The following is a 24,273-nucleotide window of genomic DNA, read 5'->3' as shown; positions in this document are numbered from 1 at the left end:
GAAATATTTTAGAAATCTGTTCTCTGTTTCAGTTTTAAAATAAAACTACAAAAATTATGAATAAATAATAATAATAAAAAAAAAATAATAAAAAATTATTGCTTTGAAATTTAAAAATTTGTGTTTTTATTTTATTAGCTTACTTAATTAAGCTTATATATAAAGCTTATTGCTTTGGTGAAGGGTTATCTCTTTGAGAATGCTTTAAGAGTAACTGACTCATTTTTATAATGCATGACAAAAGTATTAAAAATTCCATGTAACCGATCTTTTATTAGGCATTGTGTGGTAAATAAAGTTTTCCACATATAATAGGTTTATCTACTCTGCCATTGATTAGTTTTATGCAAGAATTTCAGTTTCCCCATGAGAATATTAAAAACTTTGTAAGATTTATCCTAAGTTTTTAACAGTTATTTTTAGTTAAAGTTACTTTAATGTCCCTTCTAATTTCAGCTTACAAATTTCCTGCCAGAGTGGGTTTTTAGAGTCATGATTAATGCAAATGAAGGAAGAGCAGTACTTAAATCGAAGTTTCACTTAGTTAGAAAGCTAGAGATTCTGACTTGCGCATGCTTGCCTTTTGGCTACACTCTCTCTAAGCTATTACTGCACTCACTCACATTTTAGGCTTTTGCTAGCTTGATTTAGTAGATTCCTCATTGATTTAGTAGGTTAGTGTTCTTATTAGGTTCCAGGTTGGTAAACATAGTTTTTTTTTTTTTTTTTTTTAATTGCTGGGAAAAGGATTAATCAAACCAAGTGAGTTATCTTTTATCATCCAGAATAGCTTTTGAGGTGTTTTTATGAGAGATACATAGTTTATTATTTAAGAATATAAGCAACTAGATTCTAATAGTTTAATGGATCCTATAATATAATTTGATCAGTAAATCACATGGTAATTCTGAGTAGGAATGCTCATTTTTAAAAAATAATCTTTTATATTGTAATTTACACTAGTCTGGATACTTTTCTTCCCTGCCCTTAAAATTGTGTATTGTCAAACAGCAACTCCCCCTCTTCTGTTATCTAAGTAATGAGTACTTATATATATATATATATGTGTGTGTGTGTGTATGTGTTTCGGGCAAAGTATGAGACACCAGCATTCTATTGAATGATGGCCGTTTTTAGGCAAAGTATGAAATATGAGAATTATTACATACTTTCCCTAGGCATTGTATATAATATCTAGGCATTCTATAGAATGACAAATGCTCTTTAGGCAAAGTATGAAAAAAAGGGTTATGACAAGGCTAGTATTTAAAAGACATTCATTCCTCAAAAGTTCAAATGTTATTTTGAAAAACTAATGGGAGCCTACTTTGGTACCGAAGTGCCTGGTTCGAATCCCGGGTTAAGACATAGGTGTTTGTAAATGTATAGTATGTGGTTGAAGCACGTCGTCCATGTCCAGTACTCAAATGAATTTTCATGAAATATGAGAAATAACCCACCATCCGGTGACATAATACTGTATAGTACTGATGCTTTCTTTAACAGAATGAATGAATATACTTTTGTTTTCCACAAACACCATATCCTAGCGATTCAGCAGCTCGTAGTCCCATGGTTCCTTTTTATTATTCATTTTGGCTTTTTTACATCATTTATTAACTTCTGGTAAGTAGTTTCAGTTCTCCGAAATGAATCAGAAATGTATTTCAAACTTTACTTGTTTGTGATTTGGCATTCTATAGAATGCGTAGGAAATGTATGAAATATGAATCGTTTCATACATTGCCGGCTAATTTTAGGCATTATATTTCAAACTTTGCCGGTAACATATATATGTAATTATAAGTAAGATTGTAAGAACAAACGAAAAAAGACCAATTTAGGTCAAAATTTTGCGCATTGTGCTTATATATGTAATGTGAGTAATTAACTAACATATAGTATATATAATGAAAACAAATTTAGAAGAAATGATGTAGGAACACTGAGACATAGGTGTAGTAATATTACATTTCATAATTGTTGATCCTTAAGAAATAGAAAACTTAGCAGCCAAGGCAAATTAAGTATTCATCTTTATTTTGAAAGAGATAATCAACTTGGCATACTACTCGTGCCTATTTTGAAACATTTACATATTTGATAGCTTTGCAGTAAGAAGAGAGCAACAAGCAGCAGTTCAACAAGCAGGCCAAAGTGTAGAAAGCAAATGCAGTTGTGTACAAGACGAAATCTTGTACACAATTTGGAATGAGTTAGTTTTGGTTCTCAATGCATTTGATTAGATAATTAATACTGCTGTAAAATTATTATTGGCTGTTTTTTTAGTTTTAAAATCCATTTATGTCACCAGCGTTATGCAAGAATCATATGACATGGATTAATCTCAAAATGCTACTATGTAGGAAAAGATTGCTATTTTTGGAATACATAAGAGAAATACGAAATTAAGTATTAAGAGGCTTAATATATTTAAATTATAGTTTATCTTTTACATCTTTTTTTTTATCCACATATTAATAGTTTATCTTTTACATATTTTTTATATTATTATTTTATAAATGAAACTTTATGTAAAGGTGGATAGATGATGTCGAGGAGGATTTAAGTTTAATTGGAATTAACCCATAGAGGGTTATTGCACTGAATGGGATCAGGGAAAGAAACTTGAAGAGACAGCCTTGGCCAGTTTGTGGAGCTTATGAAGAGAAGATGTATTGAGATATCTCCTATTAAATAATGAAAAATCTGTCTCTATGTAGGTACAGGTATTTATTCCTTGTATTGTAGGAAAAAGACAGAATTTAGAGCTACTAAATTTTTAATTTGTTCAATCCTGCACTTGAACATGTGCGCCTTGAAGCCCAGATTTTAAATTTTGCCAATTTAATGAAATTTTAATTAACAAATTCAGTGATTTAAAAGCAGTGTGTTGCCATTGGGGAAAGCATAACATATTTATGTTTAAAATGTAATTAGAAAATTGAGTAATTTAAAAGAAACATTTTGACATTCAGCAAACTGTGAGATATTTGTCTTTCAAATTTAATCAACTAACACAGTGATTTGAAATGAATATGTTGTCTCCACCTACTGTAAAATATTTTTACCTTCCATGTGCCAGTATTATTGCCATTTCGCAAATATATACAAAACAAAATATCTTAAGATATTTTGTTTTCCTTCAAATTAAATCTGTCTGTTATTAACAGACTAAGCAATTTAAATGCAGTTCATCTTTATTAATTACTAACTGAAACCAGATCACTACATTACAGATCCATGAAATTAAGCTAGCTGGATTCATAAAAATAATTTTATGTTTTTTCTTTTTTGAGAAACATTTTAGGTGATTGGTTGTGCACGCGTCTAGTAAATGATAAAAGTATGAAAAATACATAGAAGAATATAAAAACAAACTGAAATAACACTAAAGAAAATACAGTATTTTGCATTATTGGATTTCGCTTTGAGAATTGGTACTGAAAGTGGATGCTTGGGAAGAGAAATACTGTTCTTTGGTAAATGGTTTAAGTTTCAAGTTCCTTGAAGTGTTACTGCTCATTATGTCATTGATTTTATATTTTGTGACTTGAAATTCAGGCATAGCTATTTCCTCTTTTGCAATAAATGTCTTTGCTGTCATCCTCTCCCAAAACAAAGCATCATCAACATTACATGTTTGCTGAGACAAATATTCCGATTTACAATTTTGCTTTCCAGAGAAATACTTCTAGGAATTTACTTACCTCTGTTATCTGCACTTGTTGTTTCACACGATTTTAGTGCTGTGTAGATTCGTACACTTCTTGAAACATTCAAACAATATAGAACTAGTTTTAAATGTACTCTACTGCCTATGATGCTAGCTTTCTCTTGGATAGTTAGTAAACTCAGTGAGATCTACTTCTGTGTCAGATCTTCGGTTAACAACAGTTTTTCCATCTCTGAGATCAGGCCTAGCCTCTTTTTGGTAATGATTCTGCCCTTCAACTTTACTGCACCTTCCATGCTTTCAGCAGTGCTAGTTTTGTCCTTCATTGTCAAAATAGATTGATTTGTATCCTAAACTATTGTTGTAATTTTCTGTTTTATATAAACTTTTCTTCTAAAGTAATTGTCTTTTAAATTTATTACCAGTGCATTTGGTGTAAATTTTGATTCCATTTTAAAGATAAATAAAAAGTGAATACTACTGGTAATGAACAACTATATTAATTGGATGCAAGAAGTACTGATTCGGCAAGAGGGAAGAGTATGTAAGTTTAATGCTATAGCTTTAGCACTGATGTATATAAGTGCAAATTTATGTTAAATTGGGGAGGAAAGGCTACTCTTTAGTCAGCATGCTTTTGTATCATTATGAAAATTCATTGAATATGTTTGTATATGTTTTTATCAGCAATAAATAATCATTGGCTCATGTTAAATGGAGCATTAACATCTTTGTTGTTTGAAATTAGATTTAAATGCAACTTAAATTTGGTGTAAATTTTGAATAAAACAACATCGTTTTCGATGACCATCAAACATATGTCCCTGTTTTTCAGAGGGGGGGGGGGAATCTGTAATTTAAAATTTTTATTGTATTTCTTTTTTCATTTTACCTTCATTATACAGTACAAAGTCCATAATCCGGACGTCCGGAATGATCTATAATCCGGACCGGAATGATCTATAATGATTTATAATCCGGACCTCAAAGACACAAACTTTATGCATATGCATAAAGAATGCGCATAATGCATGCTTTACATATGCGTACATTGAAAGAAATGTTTAATAAAGTAAACAAATATTAAGCTTTTTTTTATGTAAAATTTCATACCCTTTAGATCATAATTGCTTTTTATTTCATAAATTACGGTTTCATATTTTTAATTGTATAATTTCTGCAAGCCATCTTGCCAGATTTAAATTGATGATCAATAATCCAGAAAAATCCCTAATCCGGAATTGCCGAACTTCCCGACGAGTCCAGATTAAAGACTTTGTACTGTATTCTGAAAATGTAGGCAATAATATTCTAATATTAATGTGTATATGTGTACATGCATGCATTCAAAATATATGTGTTTGGATATGTATTTGTCATGTTTATAATATTTTTAAAAATTTTTCTGTAGGGTTGGATGACAAATTCAACATTTTATTTTGGGCATTACACAAGTAGTACAATTAGTGTTCTTCCTGGTCTTCATTACAGCATGCCTTTAGCATATTTATTTATCATTGGTGTAAATTCATTAATAAATCTGCTGGCTGTAAGCTATTCGTAAGTTAATCATTTTGCACATTATGTAAGTTAATCAGTTGCACATTATGTATATGAGTAAAAGAAGGGATTATTTTTCAGAATTTTGCAGTTATTATTTTTATATTACAGGCTTACCAATGCCTATCAAAAAAACTATGTTGATACTTCTGGAGAGATGAAAAATGTGTTCTGCAATAAAATATTTTCTGCTTGGGATTATGGTATTGAAACAGAAGATGCTGCAAGACTACGGAAACGGGCTTTCTGTAATGAAATTAAGGTAAATGTACTGATTTATTAAAAAAATTTATTTGGTACCTTTCTGTGAACTCACAACATACACTGATTTTTTTCAGTATGGTACAGTCTCAGATTTTGTTTGCTAGTAAATACTTCATTATAGCAACTTTACTACATAAATATGATATATATTAAGAAAGAAAGCAAGTGTGATAATAACACTGATAGCAATTTTAAACAAATTAATTTGTTTATAAAATATTCATATAACGTATGTGGATAGATATAAAAAATGAAAATATGTGAATTTTCACAGTTATACTTCAGTAGCATGTAGAAGACAATTCATTTCTAAACATTTAAAATATTGCCACTGCAAGAAAACAGATATTTTAATCTCAGTCAAAAAATAACTTTAACAAAAGATGAAAAAAAAAAATTATTATTGGCTACTATATTTAGAAATATTTACACTGTTTGGTCATAGAAAATTAAATGGAGGCAAAAGCAGAGAAGCACCATTTATTTAATGTTAAGGTATTGTTGCATGCATATGGGTTCATAATAGATTGAATGCACAAGTCTGATAAAAGGTTAATAAAATTTATTCTTATCACAAGAAATATAACAGAATGGTGGATTGCTCCTCGGAGATATTCGTACAATTTCACAATATAATCAGTAGCTATATTTAAACTACTAAAAACGTTAAAATACAATGCAATGCAAAGAGAAAGCTAATCAAATCTTTTGCTGAACTCTAAGCAATAACAACAGCAGCTAACAAAACAACTGAAATGAGATGTTCACTGTCTGGCTTTTTATAGCTTTAAATCAGTCGTGAGAGACCTCTGGTAATTTCTTTGCTTCTCGAGATTTCTGGAAAGCAAAAGTGTAGAACTACAGTTACAGCTAACATAGTTGTCAATTACATTTATTCAAATTAAATATAAATTAACGAGATAAACCTTTATTCAATGCTAAATGCATTTGCTCCTGTATTTTTATTTTTCAGCTTAGCTTTCTCTTAAAATTTATCACGTGCTGCATTGCACTGGGAAATAAAACAAGTTTAACTATAATTCTACTAATATTAGCTATCTAAATACAAAATTCGTAACAGTATATATTTAGGTCACATTACTAATAATTTCAAAGTAATTACTTTTTAAAAATTACTAATTTAAATAGGTATATTATTGTTGTTAACAAATCAAAAGTGATTTTAAAAGTCTTTTTTTTTTTTCTTTCTTATTCTGATACTGAAAATGAAAGATCAATGATATCTAGAAGAAATAGTGTAAATTCTAATCAGATTTTTGTTATGAAAACTTTTATCTTTTGCTGAAAACTTTCTTATAAAATGCATTTGCTTTTAGTGTCTTGTGTATGTCTTAAAATTTAATTCTCTTAATTTGTATAAGTATTGAATATACAATATTTTATAGTATTCTAGTAAAATAAAGGTTCTTTGATTATTTGCATCCCTCCAAAGGCATTGCCTTGTGTTGCCAAAATACACCTGTAAAAATTAATAGAATTTGCAATTTGTGCCTATTTTTATGAAAAGTATTGAACTAAGGTATTAATTGTGCTACCAAAGAATTGTGTAGATATTCAGAGTTGAATATGCTGGCATACATATGCATGTTTGCGGAGCTGTGTTTGTGGAGGGGATATAAGCACTTGAGGGGTTTTCACTGATTTGTGTGGTTGTACTCCTTCATGACATTCACCCTGTTTCTAACAGGCATTGAATAAATTTTGTAAGGTATCAGATAAAATGAGTAGCCATTAACGTATAAATGACAGAATGAGATGGAGCATTGTCGGTAGATTGGAGGCAAGTTGATCACAAGCGCGGGTGGTTACACAGCTCAGTATAATGCACAGCATCATTTGCAATTTGTGTAAACAGTTTCAGGACTCTGGATCCGTATCAAGAAGACCTAGACTTTTATTAGACTAGATTGACCAAGATCCACAAAGACAAATGAGGATTGTTATTTCTCATTTTCAGCATGCTACAGCTTCACAGTTGTCACATGAGCTGTATGTTTACATGGGGATCGAAGTTTCATGGTGTGCAGTTGCCCGAAGGCTTCATAAGATAGTCCTGCATGTGAAAAGATCTGCTGTTTGCATCCCACTCACTGCAGCATACAACAGAGCATGTTTAGCATGGTATAGACAACCTTAGTCTTGGATCAAACTTCAATGGAGCATCATGCTCTTTACAGATAAGTTGAGATTCATCCAGGACACTGATTATCAGTGTACCTGTATTTTGAGAGTACCTTATCTCTGATAAGTTCCTAGAGGATCATTACAATCGTGAATAATGGTTTGGGCAGCCATTACTCCTGAGTTCTTGTTAGTAGATGACAATGCTCATCCTCATAGGGCTCAGCAGTTACCTGAAAAGTGAGGATATTTGCTGCATAGTTTGGCTAGCCAGATTTTCTGACATTAACCCTGTAGGGCATGTCTTGAATGCTCTTGACAGGGCAGTTTCATCTTGCCTTCTTCCTCCAAGAACCATCCCAGAGTTGAAAACTGCTTTACTGCAGGAATGGGATTGACTGCCAACTCAACTGCCTCTTGTCTTTTATGCCATCATGCTGCGCCACCTACCTTGCTATGAGAGGGGACCATTCCCCATATTAGACTCATTTCCAGTTCTGTATCACAATGTGGATTTTGGACATTGTAGCACTATGATATTTACTGATAATCATGCATATATAAAATGACTTATGAATGGTACATCTCTGTTATAAATGTATATTCATACCAAATTTCATTAAAATTTGTCCATTAGTTTTTCAGAAATTCAACATAATGTTCAAGTTCTCTTAATTTTGTACACAAGTATAGTTATATCGCAACCCATGACGTAACCAAAATGCATTTATGCTGCAAACCAGGTATGCAGGTGTATGCAGATTTTTCACCATCTAAATTCGATGGTCATTTTTCCTATTAATGCTTATTTTTGCATTGGGTACATTGCTCACTTTAAATGAATTATAGTAGGACTGTGGAGTTTGCTAGCTAATGAAAAGAAAGTTTTTCATTTCTTCAGAAATATGACGTTTTGTCTGACAGTAGAAAATGCAAAAATTTGTATTCCATGAAGTTCTACATCATAAAATAAAAAATTATAGAAATGCAATGTGAAAAATTACAAGCAAAATGTTAGAACATGGATGAGAAATTGGTTTGAAGATTGTTATATCTTGTTTAAAACAGCTATTCATTTCATTTATTGTAGGATAACCTTTAGAGTTGTCTATTGAGTTGAGACCAGAGCAAAGCAATCACTTAACATATATAATGACATTGCCATTTCGGTGTCTGAACCAGTTACTTCAATAAAACAGATAATTTGAAATTTTTAGATTATTTCTTGGATTTGCATGTGTCTCTTTGATGAGGCAATTGTTTATGTCATGCTCATCCAAAAAATTTTGAAACTCTTGCAGTTTAGTGGTTGAGTTCTGTGCATTCCAAAGAAACTGGTATATTGCTTATGATGGGGCTGTGGAGGCATGACTGAAATTTGTGTAACAACACTAGGTATGTGGGTAGTGGCATCCTTTAGCATAGAAACTGCAGCTGTGAGCTTAGGAATCACCGTCTTAGCTTCTTCTAGCTTGGGAGCAAGTTCTGCAACTTCAGACGATTTCTGTCCTGTCACAGGCTTTACATTTAAAGAAAAGGGGCTTAGTTTATATTTAAAGCCAAATTTTGCTTTAAATTGGAATTTGTATGTTCTGATACACATCTTCTTCCCTGCCCCCAGTAACAGGCCGTCAGCTGACTTTAGCTTGGCCACTACTAAGGCCAGAAGTTGTGGTCACTTTATTATGGAGGCGCCTAATAGTCTGATAATAGGTGGGCCACCTTTCTTATGAAGAGGCAGACAGTTAAAACCATGCCTTCTTCAGGATTGGAACCTGTGCCCTTTGGTATCGCAGTTGACTCCCCTAACCACTGTACCATCTGGGCGGCATAGTGTCACTGTTATACACATTTTCTGGGGCTATTTTGATCATATAATAATAATAGATTTTGGTTGCTGTTTACACTTATCAAACTGATAATTAAATCGATTTTTAAACTGATATGTTGCATGATTTTTCTTGAAAGCATTTATTTATTGATAAATAAATACATTTTGAAGTTGAATAAAGCTTTGATTCTTTAAAAATATAGCTACATCTAGCTTATGAATTCAATGGTATTTAACATGATGTAAATCTGGCAACTTCCCAATTTTTAATCGTATCTTCTGGTCTCTCGGTAGATCACCATATATCTTGATTTTTAATTTTTAACTTTTATTAAGGAAAATGTTTCTCAGCAATAAATGAAATTGCATTAATGAAACTTAAATTAGGCAGATTCCATTCCCACACCTCTAATGATTTTCAGAATTATTTCATCTGAATTTTACTTTTTCTCTATTACATTTTGTTGATCTTTGTCTCATTAAATTTTCTTATTAAATTTCATTTAATCTGAGTTGTGTTAATGTAGGTTATCTACACAAATACTATGTATATTAATTATTAATTTTATTTTCAGTATATTTAAAAGTACTTTGATAAAAGAAAGCTTTCTTTCACTACTCAGGATTTTCTCAGTGTAAAAGTATAAGAAAATTAAAAAGTGAAATTAGCCAAAGAACACAAAATTTAGGATAACCAATTGAATGTTAATATATCTTGAATTATAATTGAATTACAAATAGTTGAAGCTTGCATTATAAAGTGAATTAAAGTCAATTTGGAGTTCCTTTAAAATGGTGTCCACACATAGGAAGAAAACCTCCCATTTTCTCCTGGTGTTCTCGCAAAAATACTCTGGTTTTTAAGATTTTAAGAGTAACAGCTGTATTAATGTATTTAAATGATTCTGCTGTATGCAGTTTTTCTTCTGAAATTTTTGCATTTTTGATATGAATGCTATGTCTGATTTTAATTTATTCTTTAACTAATATTTTATTATTATGTTGCTTGTTTTTTTTTTAAATGCACCATTTTGTAAACCTACTTTTTTTTTTTGGCAGGAATTGTTATACATGCAAGTACATAATCAAAAGGAAAAAAATACAGTGGAGAAAATAGTTCAAGCAGCTCTCATGATTTTTGTGAATATTTTTATTGTAACAGTAACTGTTGCTGTATGTTATCTAATTTACTATTTACTGGAAAAGAAGGCTCTTAAAGTAAGTTACTTCAATTGATTATTGAAATAATACATATTCATCATAAAAAAAACTTACTGTTATAAGGATGCATCAAATTTAGAGGTTTATCACTGTTAGGTATGCAAATGATTCAAATTTAACATTCATCTACTCAAATGACATCAGCAAGGAGAAGGCTTATTATCATACCTGCTACACTTTACAGGGTCTTTCCAATGTGTAGAATTTTTGTTTTGAGTAGTACTATTGAATATAATGTTGAAATTATAAGTTTAAAATGTGCTATGCCTTTGAGACAAGTTTAAGTAGTTTGAACACTTAGGTATGTTTGAGATCATTTGAGTATGCACTGTAGGAACTGCATGAAGGTGGATGGACATTTTGTGTATTCTATGCCATATCAGTCATGCTGATGTTACTATTACATGCCATTGGTAGATTCAGGATAGTAAACAGTCATGATATGCAGGCTGTGGGAGACCTTCACAGATAATAATAATGTAGGATTGAGTGATTGTCTGGCATACAGGAACCACTCTATCTGTTTTGGTTGGAGACATTCTGTAAGCAGTGATCACTGCATTGATGCAGCTTGTGAGTGCTTTAGCAGATAACTGCATATACTTGATTACATCCATGCAGACCATTATGATATCTGTCTTTTATGTAATGGCAACTCATTACAGACTGCTGTGGTACTATGAGCAAGCATTATGAAGCCATGTTGAATAGTAGGGAAAAATTTTTAGTGATGAGTCTTACTTTTATTTTGGTACAGATAATCAACCAGTCTATATGTCAAGGCATTACAGTCAGAGCTAAGGTGAATGCGTTATTGTCAAGCATCTTATATCCAAATGGATGTTCATGATATAGGGTGCAATTTTACATAATGCCTGACCACCTCTGATCTTATCATGGGAATTCAAGCAGCCCAGTGGTACACTGATGAATTCTTTTGACCATTTTTGAATGCCTGCTCCAGTGTTCTATTTTAGAAAGATAGTGTTTCTTGTCGTACTGGTGGCATCTCAAAGACTTTCCTTGCCAACCATGGTCATTTGATGGTGGCTAAGTGTATAGCTAGATCTGCCCGAATGGAAAACTGCCATGCTATATGCTGCTTTCTCAAGGATCCATTACTATCACTAAACCCAGCTGCATGGGATGAGTTAATGCTGGACTATGTTAGGAAACTTTCTCACTTAATGCCCGGGCATAGGTCAGATCATATCCTAAATAATGGTAGTCCTGTGTCTTATTGAGATTTATAATGTTTTGTATGTTATGCAATAAATATTTATCATGCCATTCTCATTTTTTAATCATATATAGTTATTGGTGACAGTTAATTTCATTTCAATCCAATACTCTCTTCTGGGTGTAACTTTTTTTTTTTTGCTGAATGTTTTAGTTATAATTGAGAAATAATAGTTCTTATATATGCTTATGCTTTTTTTTTTTTTTTTTTTTCATTGATTCACTTGATATCACCTTTTTTGTGTTTAAAGGTAATAGTGATTTCATTTGAGTCATAAATCCATGAGATTTCCAATTTTGAAATATATAATTATTTCTATTTATGTGTATTTCGTAAATACTGATATTTTCTGGATAAATAGATAGAGGTTTTTCCCGTAGTTAATGGGAAGGAAACTATTATAATGCTTTTAACAACAGTTGAGTTGATTTTTATATATTCTGGCATATAACATCCACTGGTATATAATGTTCACCTATAATTTCAAACTACATTTTTTAATTTTTAGATATATTCACCGTATAACACACATCCTTTTCTTTATGATGCCTCAAAAGCTCATATTTCTTTATGAGAAACCTCAAAGATGTGTGTGTCATGCTCTTATCTTCTGAAGTCATTCACTGAAAGATTTTCCCTAGCTTTCTAACAATGGTATATTGAATTGATAAGCCATAAGGGGAATGGGGGAGTGCTGGAGATATGTGTAGGGGAAATGCTGGAGAGAGTAAATAATTTTGCAAAGAAAGTTGGTTGTATTGAATGCATGTGTGCATCAGAATGTTTATTCTAGGGTTTCGAGAAAGGGGAACAAAATTTGGGATTAAGATACACTTCTGACATGAATGAATTTGCAGAATTAGGAATTAGATGTTTCTCTTTTTGTAGTCATTAAAAGTTGTGATTTTGTAGTGAGCATTGAAAGCTTTGGTAAATCATGTTTGCTGTAATTAAAATGCAGTTGATCTAGTGTTCCTTTTAGTAATAAACATGGCTCCTGCCAATGAAACAAACACATTGCTGGTTTCAAATGCAAAGTCATTCGATTTATGAAAGAGAATAGAAATTCTACTGCAGCAAGTATGTTAGGTGTGTGTAAGAGCTCCATATGTGAGTAGAAGAAAAATGGAATCACAATAATTAATATGTCAAAGAATAAATAGGCTTCACGCAAAGGAGTAGTAAAAGGGCTTACCTTAGAAGGAAGTGTTGCGAAATGGGTCCTAGAAAATCACCGGAATGGATTAAATGGAACAAGAAACTTAACAATTATTTGCTTTTAAGTGGCCAAAAACAATGCAATGAAAGTGAAACCTTTAAAGCAAGTTTGAGTTGGTGTAGTCGATTTAAGCATACAATAATTTTAGTTCTACGAGGAAACACAAACGTTTCACAAAGGCTTCTGGAAGATTTGGACAACATATTGATAAGTTTCTAGAAGTATATCATTGTTTTATAAAAGTATAATTATTGTTTCTAGAAGTATATTATAATAAATGTATTATTATTGTTTAGAAGAAATGTATTAAAATATAATAAATGTATTATTATTGTTTAGAAGAAATGCATTAAAATATAATAAATTTATTATTATTGTTATAGAAGTATATTATTGTTTCCAGAAGTACATTATTATAATAATTGTTTGGCAAAAGTATCTTGTTACCTTAAAAAATTCAGGAAGTTCAAAAGGTATACTCTTCTTTTAAATAAACAACATTTAAGTACCAATAGAAATCTAATTTTTGTATGCTCATCTTTTCTGTATTTTTAAATCTATCATTTTTATATTCAACATATAATACTGGCCTGTAAATTTTAATTTTATTTTTTGTGTTAAAAGTGCACGTTATACACCAGAATATACAGTAATAATTATGCTGTCACCTTGTTCCTATCATAAAGCAAACAGCTGGAGCTGAATAACCTGTGTATTTCAACAGCTTCTATTAAATGGAGAGCAATCAAAAACAAATATATTTTAGTAGTTGATAGGTAACACTCTCACTTAAATTTTGAAGACTGCACTTGATAAGTTTTTCATACAGTTGTCTTGAAAGATATTCATTATATCCTTCTTCTTGAAGAAAACTGTACTTGATAAGTTTATCAAATAGTTGTTTTGAAAGAGATGAATTATTTCCTCCTTCTTGAAAAAAAGGCCAGTAGCTTTCAAGCATTTTAGGCAACTGGTTGATATGAATCTTGATTTGATTTCATATATCAACTAGTTAATCAGGTCAGTTCCATAATGGAAGATTTATCTTCAATATACAAATTCTTTTTAAAATGGTATTTTCATGTACATTTGTATGGTATTCTTAGTTAAAATGTTTTATAATTAACAGTGGTAAACTTCTAAAGCAATTAATAACAATAATTTTCATTTTCGGTCTTTCCTCAAACATAACTTAGGATAAGTTTATTACCATTAAAATGGCGTTAATTTATTACCAGCAGAATGGATCAATAAATTCTTCTCCTCCTGGTTCATTTTGAGCTTTATTGATCGTGACTTAAGGGTGTTGCAAGGAGTTGCCTCTAATTTTAAAAGTTTCTTTTTCTTAACCCTTTCGCCATCCTCTCCTGTCCATGAAAATTTCTCCCCAGCGGCCCTTTGTTTTTTGCAGCATGTAATGTTGTTTTCTCTGTACATACATAACTTTCGTAGTAGATGAATGTAAATGAATATTAAGTAAAATTATAAGGAAATAAAGCATAATGGAAAAGTAATAATATCTCTGCTTATTTCTAACAGCAGGATTAATTTGATAAAATCTGATCCGGGCATTCCACTCCTCCCATTTTGTTGTAATCTTTTACAATTATTGTTTTTTTACAGTTCGTTTCCGTGTTTCAACATCAATCATAGAGTTATTATAGACTGTACTCATCAAACATATATCCATCTTGTCTTTCCAATTCACAACTTCATTTTTTATCTTTTTTTGCTGAGTGGACGTTGAAGATCTATCACTGTCTTGTATCTTATGTAAAATGGCACGAATATTCATAAAGCCCGGGAGGGGGGGAATTCAATTAGAAATATAATGCCTGATTAGTACTGCCCTCTAGGAGGTATTAGAACAAAAATAAAAACTCAAACAAGTAAACAGTTAGAAAGCGTTTTAAAATGTAGAAGAACGCTTGAAGCGCGTTACCGACGACGAAGAGCTTAACTCACAATCTAAAATCCAGATACATTTAGATGCTAAAATAATCTTCTACAGGCAAATTCTTCAAGTAGTAACTGTCTTATTTTATTTTATCATATAGCTTTTATCACGACGATTTGTATAGTTTGCTTCAGTATTGATTTTCATTGCTATTATAAAACATAAATGACAAAAGTGTAAATTAGGCTAATTGCAAGGTACTGATAAGATTGAAATACAATAAACCTAGCTGTAGTTTTACCCTTGAACTGACTTACTAAGTAACTAAGTAATTTTAAATGCTTTACACTTGTTTTCGAAGAAAAAAAGAAATCGGGAACCTAGTACACTATTACTAGAGATTTGTGATCATAGTAAATAGTGTTTTTTTGATGCTGTGGTTTTTTGCTGCAAATATTTTTTCTGCAATTTTTTTGTAGGTTAATACAAAATGATGAGCAGAAAATTATTAAAACACCAATGCAGATCTGATATGCCTGTTGCTGTCGGTTTTCATGGACAGTTAATAGAGTACTTCAAATATTTGTTCTTTGCTTCAATGATAAAGAACTTGTTTTAACAATACAAATCATGAGTTTAAAGTAGTTTTTTATGTATTACTGTTATAACATACAGCTACTTCTTATACTGAGTGACAGTGTCAGAACAAATATAGGATGGCCATTTCAAGGATAATACAGTGCAAAGTCAGAGATCCAGACTCGTCGAGACTTCAGCGGTTCCAGATGTGGGATTTTTCCGGATATTAGTTCATCAGTTTAAATCTAGTAAGATGGCATGTAGAAATTATAATATTAAAAATACGAAATCATGATTTATGAAATAATGAAGTATTTATGATCTAAAGGGTATCAAAATTTACAAAAAAAAAGTTTAATATTTATTTGTCTACCTTATTAAACACTTTCAATTTAAGTTGCTTCGTTTTTTGTGCTAATACTTTCTCTTTAATTCTGTAGACAGACATAATCTCTTGTTTAGTTACATTGTTGAAGTCCTATAATTGCTGTTTCGAGAATTCCGACTGTCTTGACAATTGAAATTTTCTTGTTTTCAGTAACTTCTCTGTTACTTTCTTCACTATCAGTAGCAATATTTTCTGGATTTAGAACCATACTACAGATTTCACCATTCATTAATTGATTGATGATTGAGAAGCATTGTCATCACAATGAAAAACTTGTTTTATATCATCTTCATTTATTACCGCATCTCCACATTTCTTTACAAAATCCATTAATTGGAAAATTTCACCTTTATTTTGTGATATCCAGAAACCTTTAAAATTAGCGGCTATCATCATCAAATTTAGCTATCCTTCACTATACATATTTTGCTATGCATAGCTTGGTGACTAACGACAAGTTGTTCCGTTAAATTTTATCTTGCTTCTATCGTGCACTGAGACAATTGAGCCTGAATTGTATTAGTTATTTATTATACTTATGTCTATTTCTTGCACATCGGAATTCTGAATTCTGAATAAATAAATTCCCACATATATTTAAGACTTATTGAATTCCACCGCTAGATACCTTATCACCAGATGCAGTTTCTATATAAATTCCTATATATACTTAAGATTTATTGAGGGCCAGCGCTAGATATCTTATCGACTGATGCAACCTCTAAATTTTGCGACTCAGTGTGGCCATTCGAGCCCTGCCGCTGGTTCTGGGTTTATGTGAATAACAAATCAGTTATTCTTAATTCAAATAGCCCTAAATGTAATTTAACTTATTGAATTCCACCGCTAGATACCTTATCACCTGATGCAGTTTCTATATAAATTCCTATATATACTTAAGATTTATTGAGGGCCAGCGCTAGATATCTTATCGACTGATGCAACCTCTAAATTTTGCGACTCAGTGTGGCCATTCGAGCCCTGCCGCTGGTTCTGGGTTTATGTGAATAACAGATCAGTTATTCTTAATTCAAATAGCCCTAAATGTAATTTAACTTATTGAATTCCACCGCTAGATACCTTATCACCTGATGCAGTTTCTATATAAATTCCTATATATACTTAAGATTTATTGAGGGCCAGCGCTAGATATCTTATCGACTGATGCAACCTCTAAATTTTGCGACTCAGTGTGGCCATTCGAGCCCTGCTGCTGGTTCTGGGTTTATGTGAATAACAAATCAGTTATTCTTAATTCAAATAGCCCTAAATGTAATTTTTGGGTCTATGAGTATCGTCAGCAAAATCTGTTTTTAGCATACGGAAAGAAATTTTTGATAAATGTATCCTCGTCAACATTTTTTAGCACATTTAACTTAAATCTGTAGTCATCGCCAAGTGTAATGTCAACATAACAGGTTACCATACTCCTTTATTATTCAATTACTAACATAAAAAAATTTGTTTATGCATCACTACATGAGACATTACTCAAGTTGTCAATTTTTGATAAGCATGTGGTGATGAAAGGAAAGTATAATAAATAATGATTCGCCAGGTTGGTGGCTGATCAAGGATGTATCGGAATGTTTCGGTTTGAGATGTGTGCCAAGATGATACACAGCAATGGAGCCAAATTACTAACCATACTAATTTATTCTAAAATGATTGTTTCATCAATAACAAAATATATAATTTAGTGTTAAAGTGAAATTAAGAATCGGGACTCTCCAGATGTTTTGTTATGCACAAAGGGGGAAATGAAAGGAGTATGCATAAAGCCTACTCGAAAAACATTGTTGGTCGTTTTGAGGTCCGGATTTTAGATCATTCCGGATAATGGACATCTGGATTTCGGACTTTGTACTGTAGTGGCTATTTTTATGCTATTATTAATTTCTTTTGTTGATGAGAGGGAATTTGGTGTACGTTAAATTAAGATTTCTATGTGGATTCTAATGAATTATTTGTATACTTTGATATTTACAGGTTAGTATAAAGGTACTTGAAGATATGACGCTAGCTTTAACTGTGACTTTAGTATCCAGTGCATTTTATTTCCTTTTAAATTATGCTACAAAGCTTGAGTTTTATTTTCAAAGAAAAACAAAATTGTATTTGACTATGATCAGGTAAATTTTAATTTCTCTTGTAGGTTTATTTTATTTAAAATTTTTTTCAGTTTTATTCTAAAATTTATTTATAAAATGCAGTATTTTGTTCAATAACCTTTGGTTATAAAATTCCTATTCATTAATTATGATATATACAAAAAAGAAGGGAGCAATTCTTCATATCCCACTTAAGATTAACAAAATTCAACTTGCATTTTTCTTGTTTCGATAATGGATTTAGAATGGATATTTGGTTTACATATAGTATCGTTCTTCCATACAATTTTTGACATGAAATCAGACATTTTTTAAAACAAAATTGTGATTTTTTTTTCCCCGTAATTCAGTTCTGTGTCTTGAATTATGTCTAAATACTAAATTTAATGAAAAATCATATGAGTATCTTTGCATTTATTTAAGTTCATATTCAGTATAAGTTTTCAATTTGCCACCTAAAACAATATTACTTCATGATTTTCTAATGTACCCTGAAATTTTTTGAAAATCTGCAATTAATGATCGTCAGCCAGTTTTAACAGGATTTTAAACTAAATTTTGTGTCTTATTAGTTTACATTTTAATAACAATGTTTTATTTTTCTTAAAAAATGCCCCCCTTTTTTACTGTGTACAATTTAAAAAATGGTAAAGATGTTGGAGAAATACTTTGAATTTCTTTTAAAGACACAGATTTCTTTAAAATTTCATATTTCATTCATTTGTGAATAAAATTTAATATTTAATATCCTCTGCCATAACAAAGATAAAGAATTTGAATTTAATATCTTGAAAAATATATCAGTAGAGAGTAACAATTAAAACTGTTATATTAAGTTGACTTTTAAACAAGTAAGCATAGGGTGTTTCTTAAAACATATATGTATATTTTACAACAATCATTTCTGTAAGATGATCACCACTGAAAGGGACATGGTCTCCTGAAAATATAATTAAAAATAACACTTTGCAGATTAATATTTAAAAAAAGAATAACCATAAAAAGTTAAAACTATGCAAAATTATGCTAAAATTTATTTTTCTAAATAAAAATATTTAATGCACACTCAATCTTTACAAATACTGAAAAAAATAAAACTAACTCCCGTCCCCCCCCTAAAAAAAACCTGTTTTAAAAGCTATCTAATCTCTCCATCCAAAAATATTGCTTCTTCTTTTATCTTGTTGCCTTTAAAATCTTATAGAGTTTTAATCTAAATTTACACCAAATTAAAGTTGCATATTTGCCTAATATTACATTTTACGTAGCCATGTTTTTAATAAAGTTGTAATTTTGTGAAAATTGCTAGTTTATCATTATTTTAAAATTAAAATGTTTAATTTATTATATTAATAAAAATTAGGCTGTTGAATGTGTAGTGTCATTAGTTTATTTCGAAGCGGGAAACACAAAAAATTGGCTGTGTCCTCATTCTGACTTGAACTCCAGACTTTTTAGTTGCTAATCAGATTTGCTTTCCAACTACACCATGATTCATGCAATAAAAAGGGAGAAAAATCGTACACATTTTATTGATAAAAGAAGTGAAAAATAAAAAGAAGACTTACTACTATAGTAAAATTGAATAATGGAAAACAGCATATAGTGTATAGATTTAATATTGTTATTGCATTTAACAAATATTTTCTCCAAACATTTTAAATGCTTAAATGCATGTAAATATTTATATTTGTGTACATATAAAATTTTTGAATAGTCGAAATAAAAAATACATACTTGAAAATGGTATGTAAATGTTTTACTGGTTGTAATTAGAAACAAAGCATTAATTATAAAAATAATTTATCAGTTAAAATTTTTTAAACTCAGGTGAAATGCATGAACTTGTTTGCTATGTTAAAATTACAGATTGTGTGAGAAAATGTAATTAGAAAGCAGTATTATCAATGGTAAATCAAGTTCAATCATTATTACATGTTTAAAATTTTGGACACTTTTTTTAAACGTATTTATGCATTTCTTACTAAATTTGGTATTTAGGCATAATTAGAGGCATAGAATCAAAATACTGAAAAAAAATTTCATGCCATTTCAGAAAAAAATAAATTATGTTTTAAAATACATGTTAGAAGAGTGCTATATTTAAATTTAATACATAATTTAAGTCATGCTTTTGAGAAATAACAAATGCAGACCAAATTTTATCTATCACCCAGCTAGAATGAGATATATAAAACTGATCTACTTTTTTTTTTTGCCCTCCAGTATACTTTAGAAGTCTTCAGAGCCTTCCCTGAATTTTAAATGCAAAAGAAATTTAATGATATTCAGCCACTAAAGGAAAACTACATTTATTTTTGCTGTACAAATTATTTACACTTTAATCATATAATTATTTACACTTTAATCATAATATAAAAAGTAAGCTAATATAATATTTTAATTCTAGACAACAGTTTAAATTATGATAATGTAAACTGAAATGACCAGTATAATTTAAAATATTTCATTAATTTTGATTACCTATGCTAGGTATAGGAACTTAATGTCATAGTTTCAATTTGTTTTAATGATTGCATTCATTTTAAAAGCTGTGATAGCTGAAAATATTAAAGACATTTGAAACTCATTCTGATCAGCATGTTCAGTGAAATTTAATACATGGAGGAAGGTTAAGCTAAGGAGGATCAGATTTTCATCACCAAGTTAAAGTATGGTGCTTAAAAAAATCATTAATTAGGTATGAGGGCAGTGTCTGTTAATAAAGTTTTTAAAAGAATCAATATAAGTTTTATTAAAATATAACAAAATCCTGTATTTCTAAATTAGAATAAATTAAAAAAATAATGATGCACTTAATTTCTTTTTCTTTTTTTTTTTTTTTTTTCACATTGCATTTACATTATATGCAAAAGAGCATTAAAGCATAAACTTATAAAATATAACAAAGAGCAAGATAAAAATTATCATTAATTCATGGTGCTGAAATCTGTGAGAAAAAAATGACTGTTTCAGATGTTAATTTTAGTAAACTATTAATTTTTCTTTTGAAGAAAATAAGATAGTACATTTGGCAACAGAGTTTAAAAAGGATGTAAAAAAATGCATTGCTGAGCAAGTTATATATAAGTGTGATAATGCAATTTCATTTCCTGTCTCTTTTTTAGGCAACTTTTATAAAGTAGGCCTTTTTTTAAATAAATATTGATGAAAACGTAACCATTTCACCCCTCCAAATTGATCAATACAGAAACATTTTTGATTAGAATTTGTTTCAACATTTTATCATAAGTTTTTTATTTGAGTTTACTTAAATGCCTGTTTGTTGATTGAAAGCAATCTTGTTGCATATCATTTGTAATAAATATGTATTTTTCTATCTGTTTTCAAATCTGTATTTATTTTGGGTAAACATTTGCATGTAGTAATTGCTTAATCATAATGCATAACTTATGTTTCAAGTATGTTTTATTTGTTATATTAATCAGTTTTGATTTTATTTCAGAGTTATGATTTTGCGGACAGTAATGTTAGGAATCATTGTTTATTTTTGGATGGTAATATATAGTCCATCTCGTAAGGAAAATATAGTAAGTTAATATTTATTTCTATGAGAAAAGTTAGCTTATTATTACAAGGCTAATTTTTTGGCTAAATTTCAGAATTACATATAATGTATGCATGTGGAATTTAAAAAAAAATTTTTGCAAAAAATAAAAAGCAAAAAATTAAAATTTTCATTTATTGGCAAAATAATGAAAAAAATGTTTCTATAATCACATAAACTGCTGTAATATCACCCAAAAACACATTAATAATATGTTTTCTCAATTTCGACAACTGCTGACTTATCTTTTAGTTTTTCTTTTCTTGTTTCTTTCTAGGAATATATATCAAATGGTATTATTTAAATCTTAAAGCATCTGAAAAAGGAGGATTATCAGATCTAAGGATATATTTTCCTAAATAATCATGCTCAGCCAGATGATACATTTTATTTAGTAGAATAATGGCCTTTTAAACATATTTTGTTCAGTCTCAACAAGTTCTGTTGCTTATCTTCAACAAACTCTTCTTGTTAATTTTGGCGTATTTGTGCTCGAAAATTGCCAACAATTTTATTCATTACTTAATTCTGTGTGGGCACATTTTTCTTCTTTAAATAATTATAATTAGTTATATGTTTCGTTTCAGTATCCTTTTGGTCTTCTTCAGGAATATTTATATATAATTATATGTGTATTACATGAACCTGCTTGTGCAAATCCCTTTGTTCTATCAATTATTTCCTTTTTATGGCAACCTATATTGATAAAATTTATTATCACTAAGTTGAATTATGTGTTTAGGAAACAAAGCAAAATATGTCATAACTGAACTGGTAAAGTGAGGAAACTGGTGTGGGATGAGTGAGTATGTAAGAGAGATACAGAGATAATGAACAGCATGTGAACATCACTGGATGATGAGCATCATGCAAATTAAATAATAATAAATCATGCAAATTTCATTTATTGGCAAAATAATGAAATAAATGTTTCTATAATCACATAAACTGCTGTAATATCACCCAAAAACACATTAATAATATGTTTTCTCAATTTCGACAACTGCTGACTTATCTTTTAGTTTTTCTTTTCTTGTTTCTTTCTAGGAATATATATCAAATGGTATTATTTAAATCTTAAAGCATCTGAAAAAGGAGGATTATCAGATCTAAGGATATATTTTCCTAAATAATCATGCTCAGCCAGATGATATATTTTATTTAGTAGAATAATGGCCTTTTAAACATATTTTGTTCAGTCTCAACAAGTTCTGTTGCTTATCTTCAACAAACTCTTCTTGTTAATTTTGGCGTATTTGTGCTCGAAAATTGCCAACAATTTTATTCATTACTTAATTCTGTGTGGGCACATTTTTCTTCTTGAGTGGGGCCTTTTAATGCCTAGAAATTTGATGTTAAGACTCAGATGTTGCTGCGAATTTTGGTATTTTATTTACTGGCTTTTTGATGTAATAAGTTATAAACTTACTATTATTATATACTGGTGTTCTGAATTAGAATAACTGGGAAAATTTTCTTAATTGAACAAAAACTGACTAAAATCCTGTTGAGTATAATTTATATCATACTAAACACAAAAATCTACTATTCTGCAGACATTTGTGAACGTAATATGCAGACACAGCTAAACAAATAATTAAAAAAAAAAAAAAAAAAAAAAAACTTTTTTGACTCGGGAATGTTTCTTTGGTTAAGCATAAAGTTAGAAAGTAGTAAGATGTTGTTAATTGTATTTAAAGGTATTGAATGAAAGCCTGAAGCAAAATGATCTTAAATTTAAGACGGGTCTGAATCATTTTGCTGTTTAAGGGTCATTTGAGAATAATGACAGTTTCTTATTACTGATGTAGAGCAACTGTTATACAACTGCTGGATAGTTGTTTTGGGAATCTCTGAACAGAAACTGACCTATTATTTACTGAAAGCTTTAAGAATATGGTCTTTATATGAGAAAATTATTACATCCTGCTTTCTGCATTTTCAAGAAAAAATGTTTAAAGTGATGTTGTCTTCATTATCATTGGAACCAAGATAACTGAGCTCAGGTACTGTTCAAGGATGACTCTGTATTTAGTATTTAAATATTGTTTATTGACTCATTCCATCTGGAGATAGTCTGGAAAATAAAACTTCCCATTGCATGCATATTCTCAAAAATTCTATTTCTATGGTGATGATTTATATTTCTGAGGAGGAATCATGTAAAATGGCTAGTTAGTTAGAACAGAGGTTCTGTAGTCACTCGGAGAAATGCATCTTCAAGTAAGGTTGTTTAGAGCATGAGCCCCAAATTTTTTTGTTTATGGTTAACATTACTTAGCTTCTTCAAGCTGCTGTGGTAGTGAAATACCTTCAAATTGAGAATATTGTTTGAATGGTTTGGCCTCGATACTCGCCTGACATTAGTCCTGTTGAGCATGTATGCGATAAGTCGTAGTTTAACATTAATGGCAATATTTTAGCTTTGTTTAAATAATAAAAAAAGATATTATATCATTATAAATGTTCATGTACAATTTTTATATTTCTTCTTTCTTGTTGACAAAAGGCTAGTTGAATTTTAATAATTTTCATTTTATATTCATTGCTTTGGAACTCCAATATTATCTTAATAGT

The 24,273-nt window shown here is 30.0% G+C and overlaps 1 protein-coding gene across 5 annotated transcripts in view; it reads left to right on the top strand.

Moving 5' to 3' along the window:
* Positions 1 to 24,273, top strand: part of LOC118189396 (transmembrane channel-like protein 5) — a 202,763-nt gene that overhangs the window by 45,781 nt on the left and 132,709 nt on the right. For all 5 annotated transcript variants that reach the window (XM_085812818.1, XM_085812819.1, XM_085812817.1 and 2 more), the window contains exons 7-11: positions 5,088 to 5,236; positions 5,348 to 5,498; positions 10,533 to 10,691; positions 18,007 to 18,149; positions 21,595 to 21,679. In XM_085812818.1, coding sequence (XP_085668944.1) covers positions 5,088 to 5,236; positions 5,348 to 5,498; positions 10,533 to 10,691; positions 18,007 to 18,149; positions 21,595 to 21,679 — 687 coding nt within the window. The remainder of the gene's footprint in view (positions 1 to 5,087; positions 5,237 to 5,347; positions 5,499 to 10,532; positions 10,692 to 18,006; positions 18,150 to 21,594; positions 21,680 to 24,273) is intronic.

This window comes from Stegodyphus dumicola, chromosome 3 (assembly GCF_044657685.1).
Source record: "Stegodyphus dumicola isolate Sdum_Otavi_A_Nest chromosome 3, ASM4465768v1".
Classification (NCBI taxonomy): Eukaryota; Metazoa; Arthropoda; class Arachnida; order Araneae; family Eresidae; genus Stegodyphus; species Stegodyphus dumicola.
Note: the sequence above shows the minus strand (reverse complement) of the source record. Positions and strands in the feature narration are given on the sequence as shown.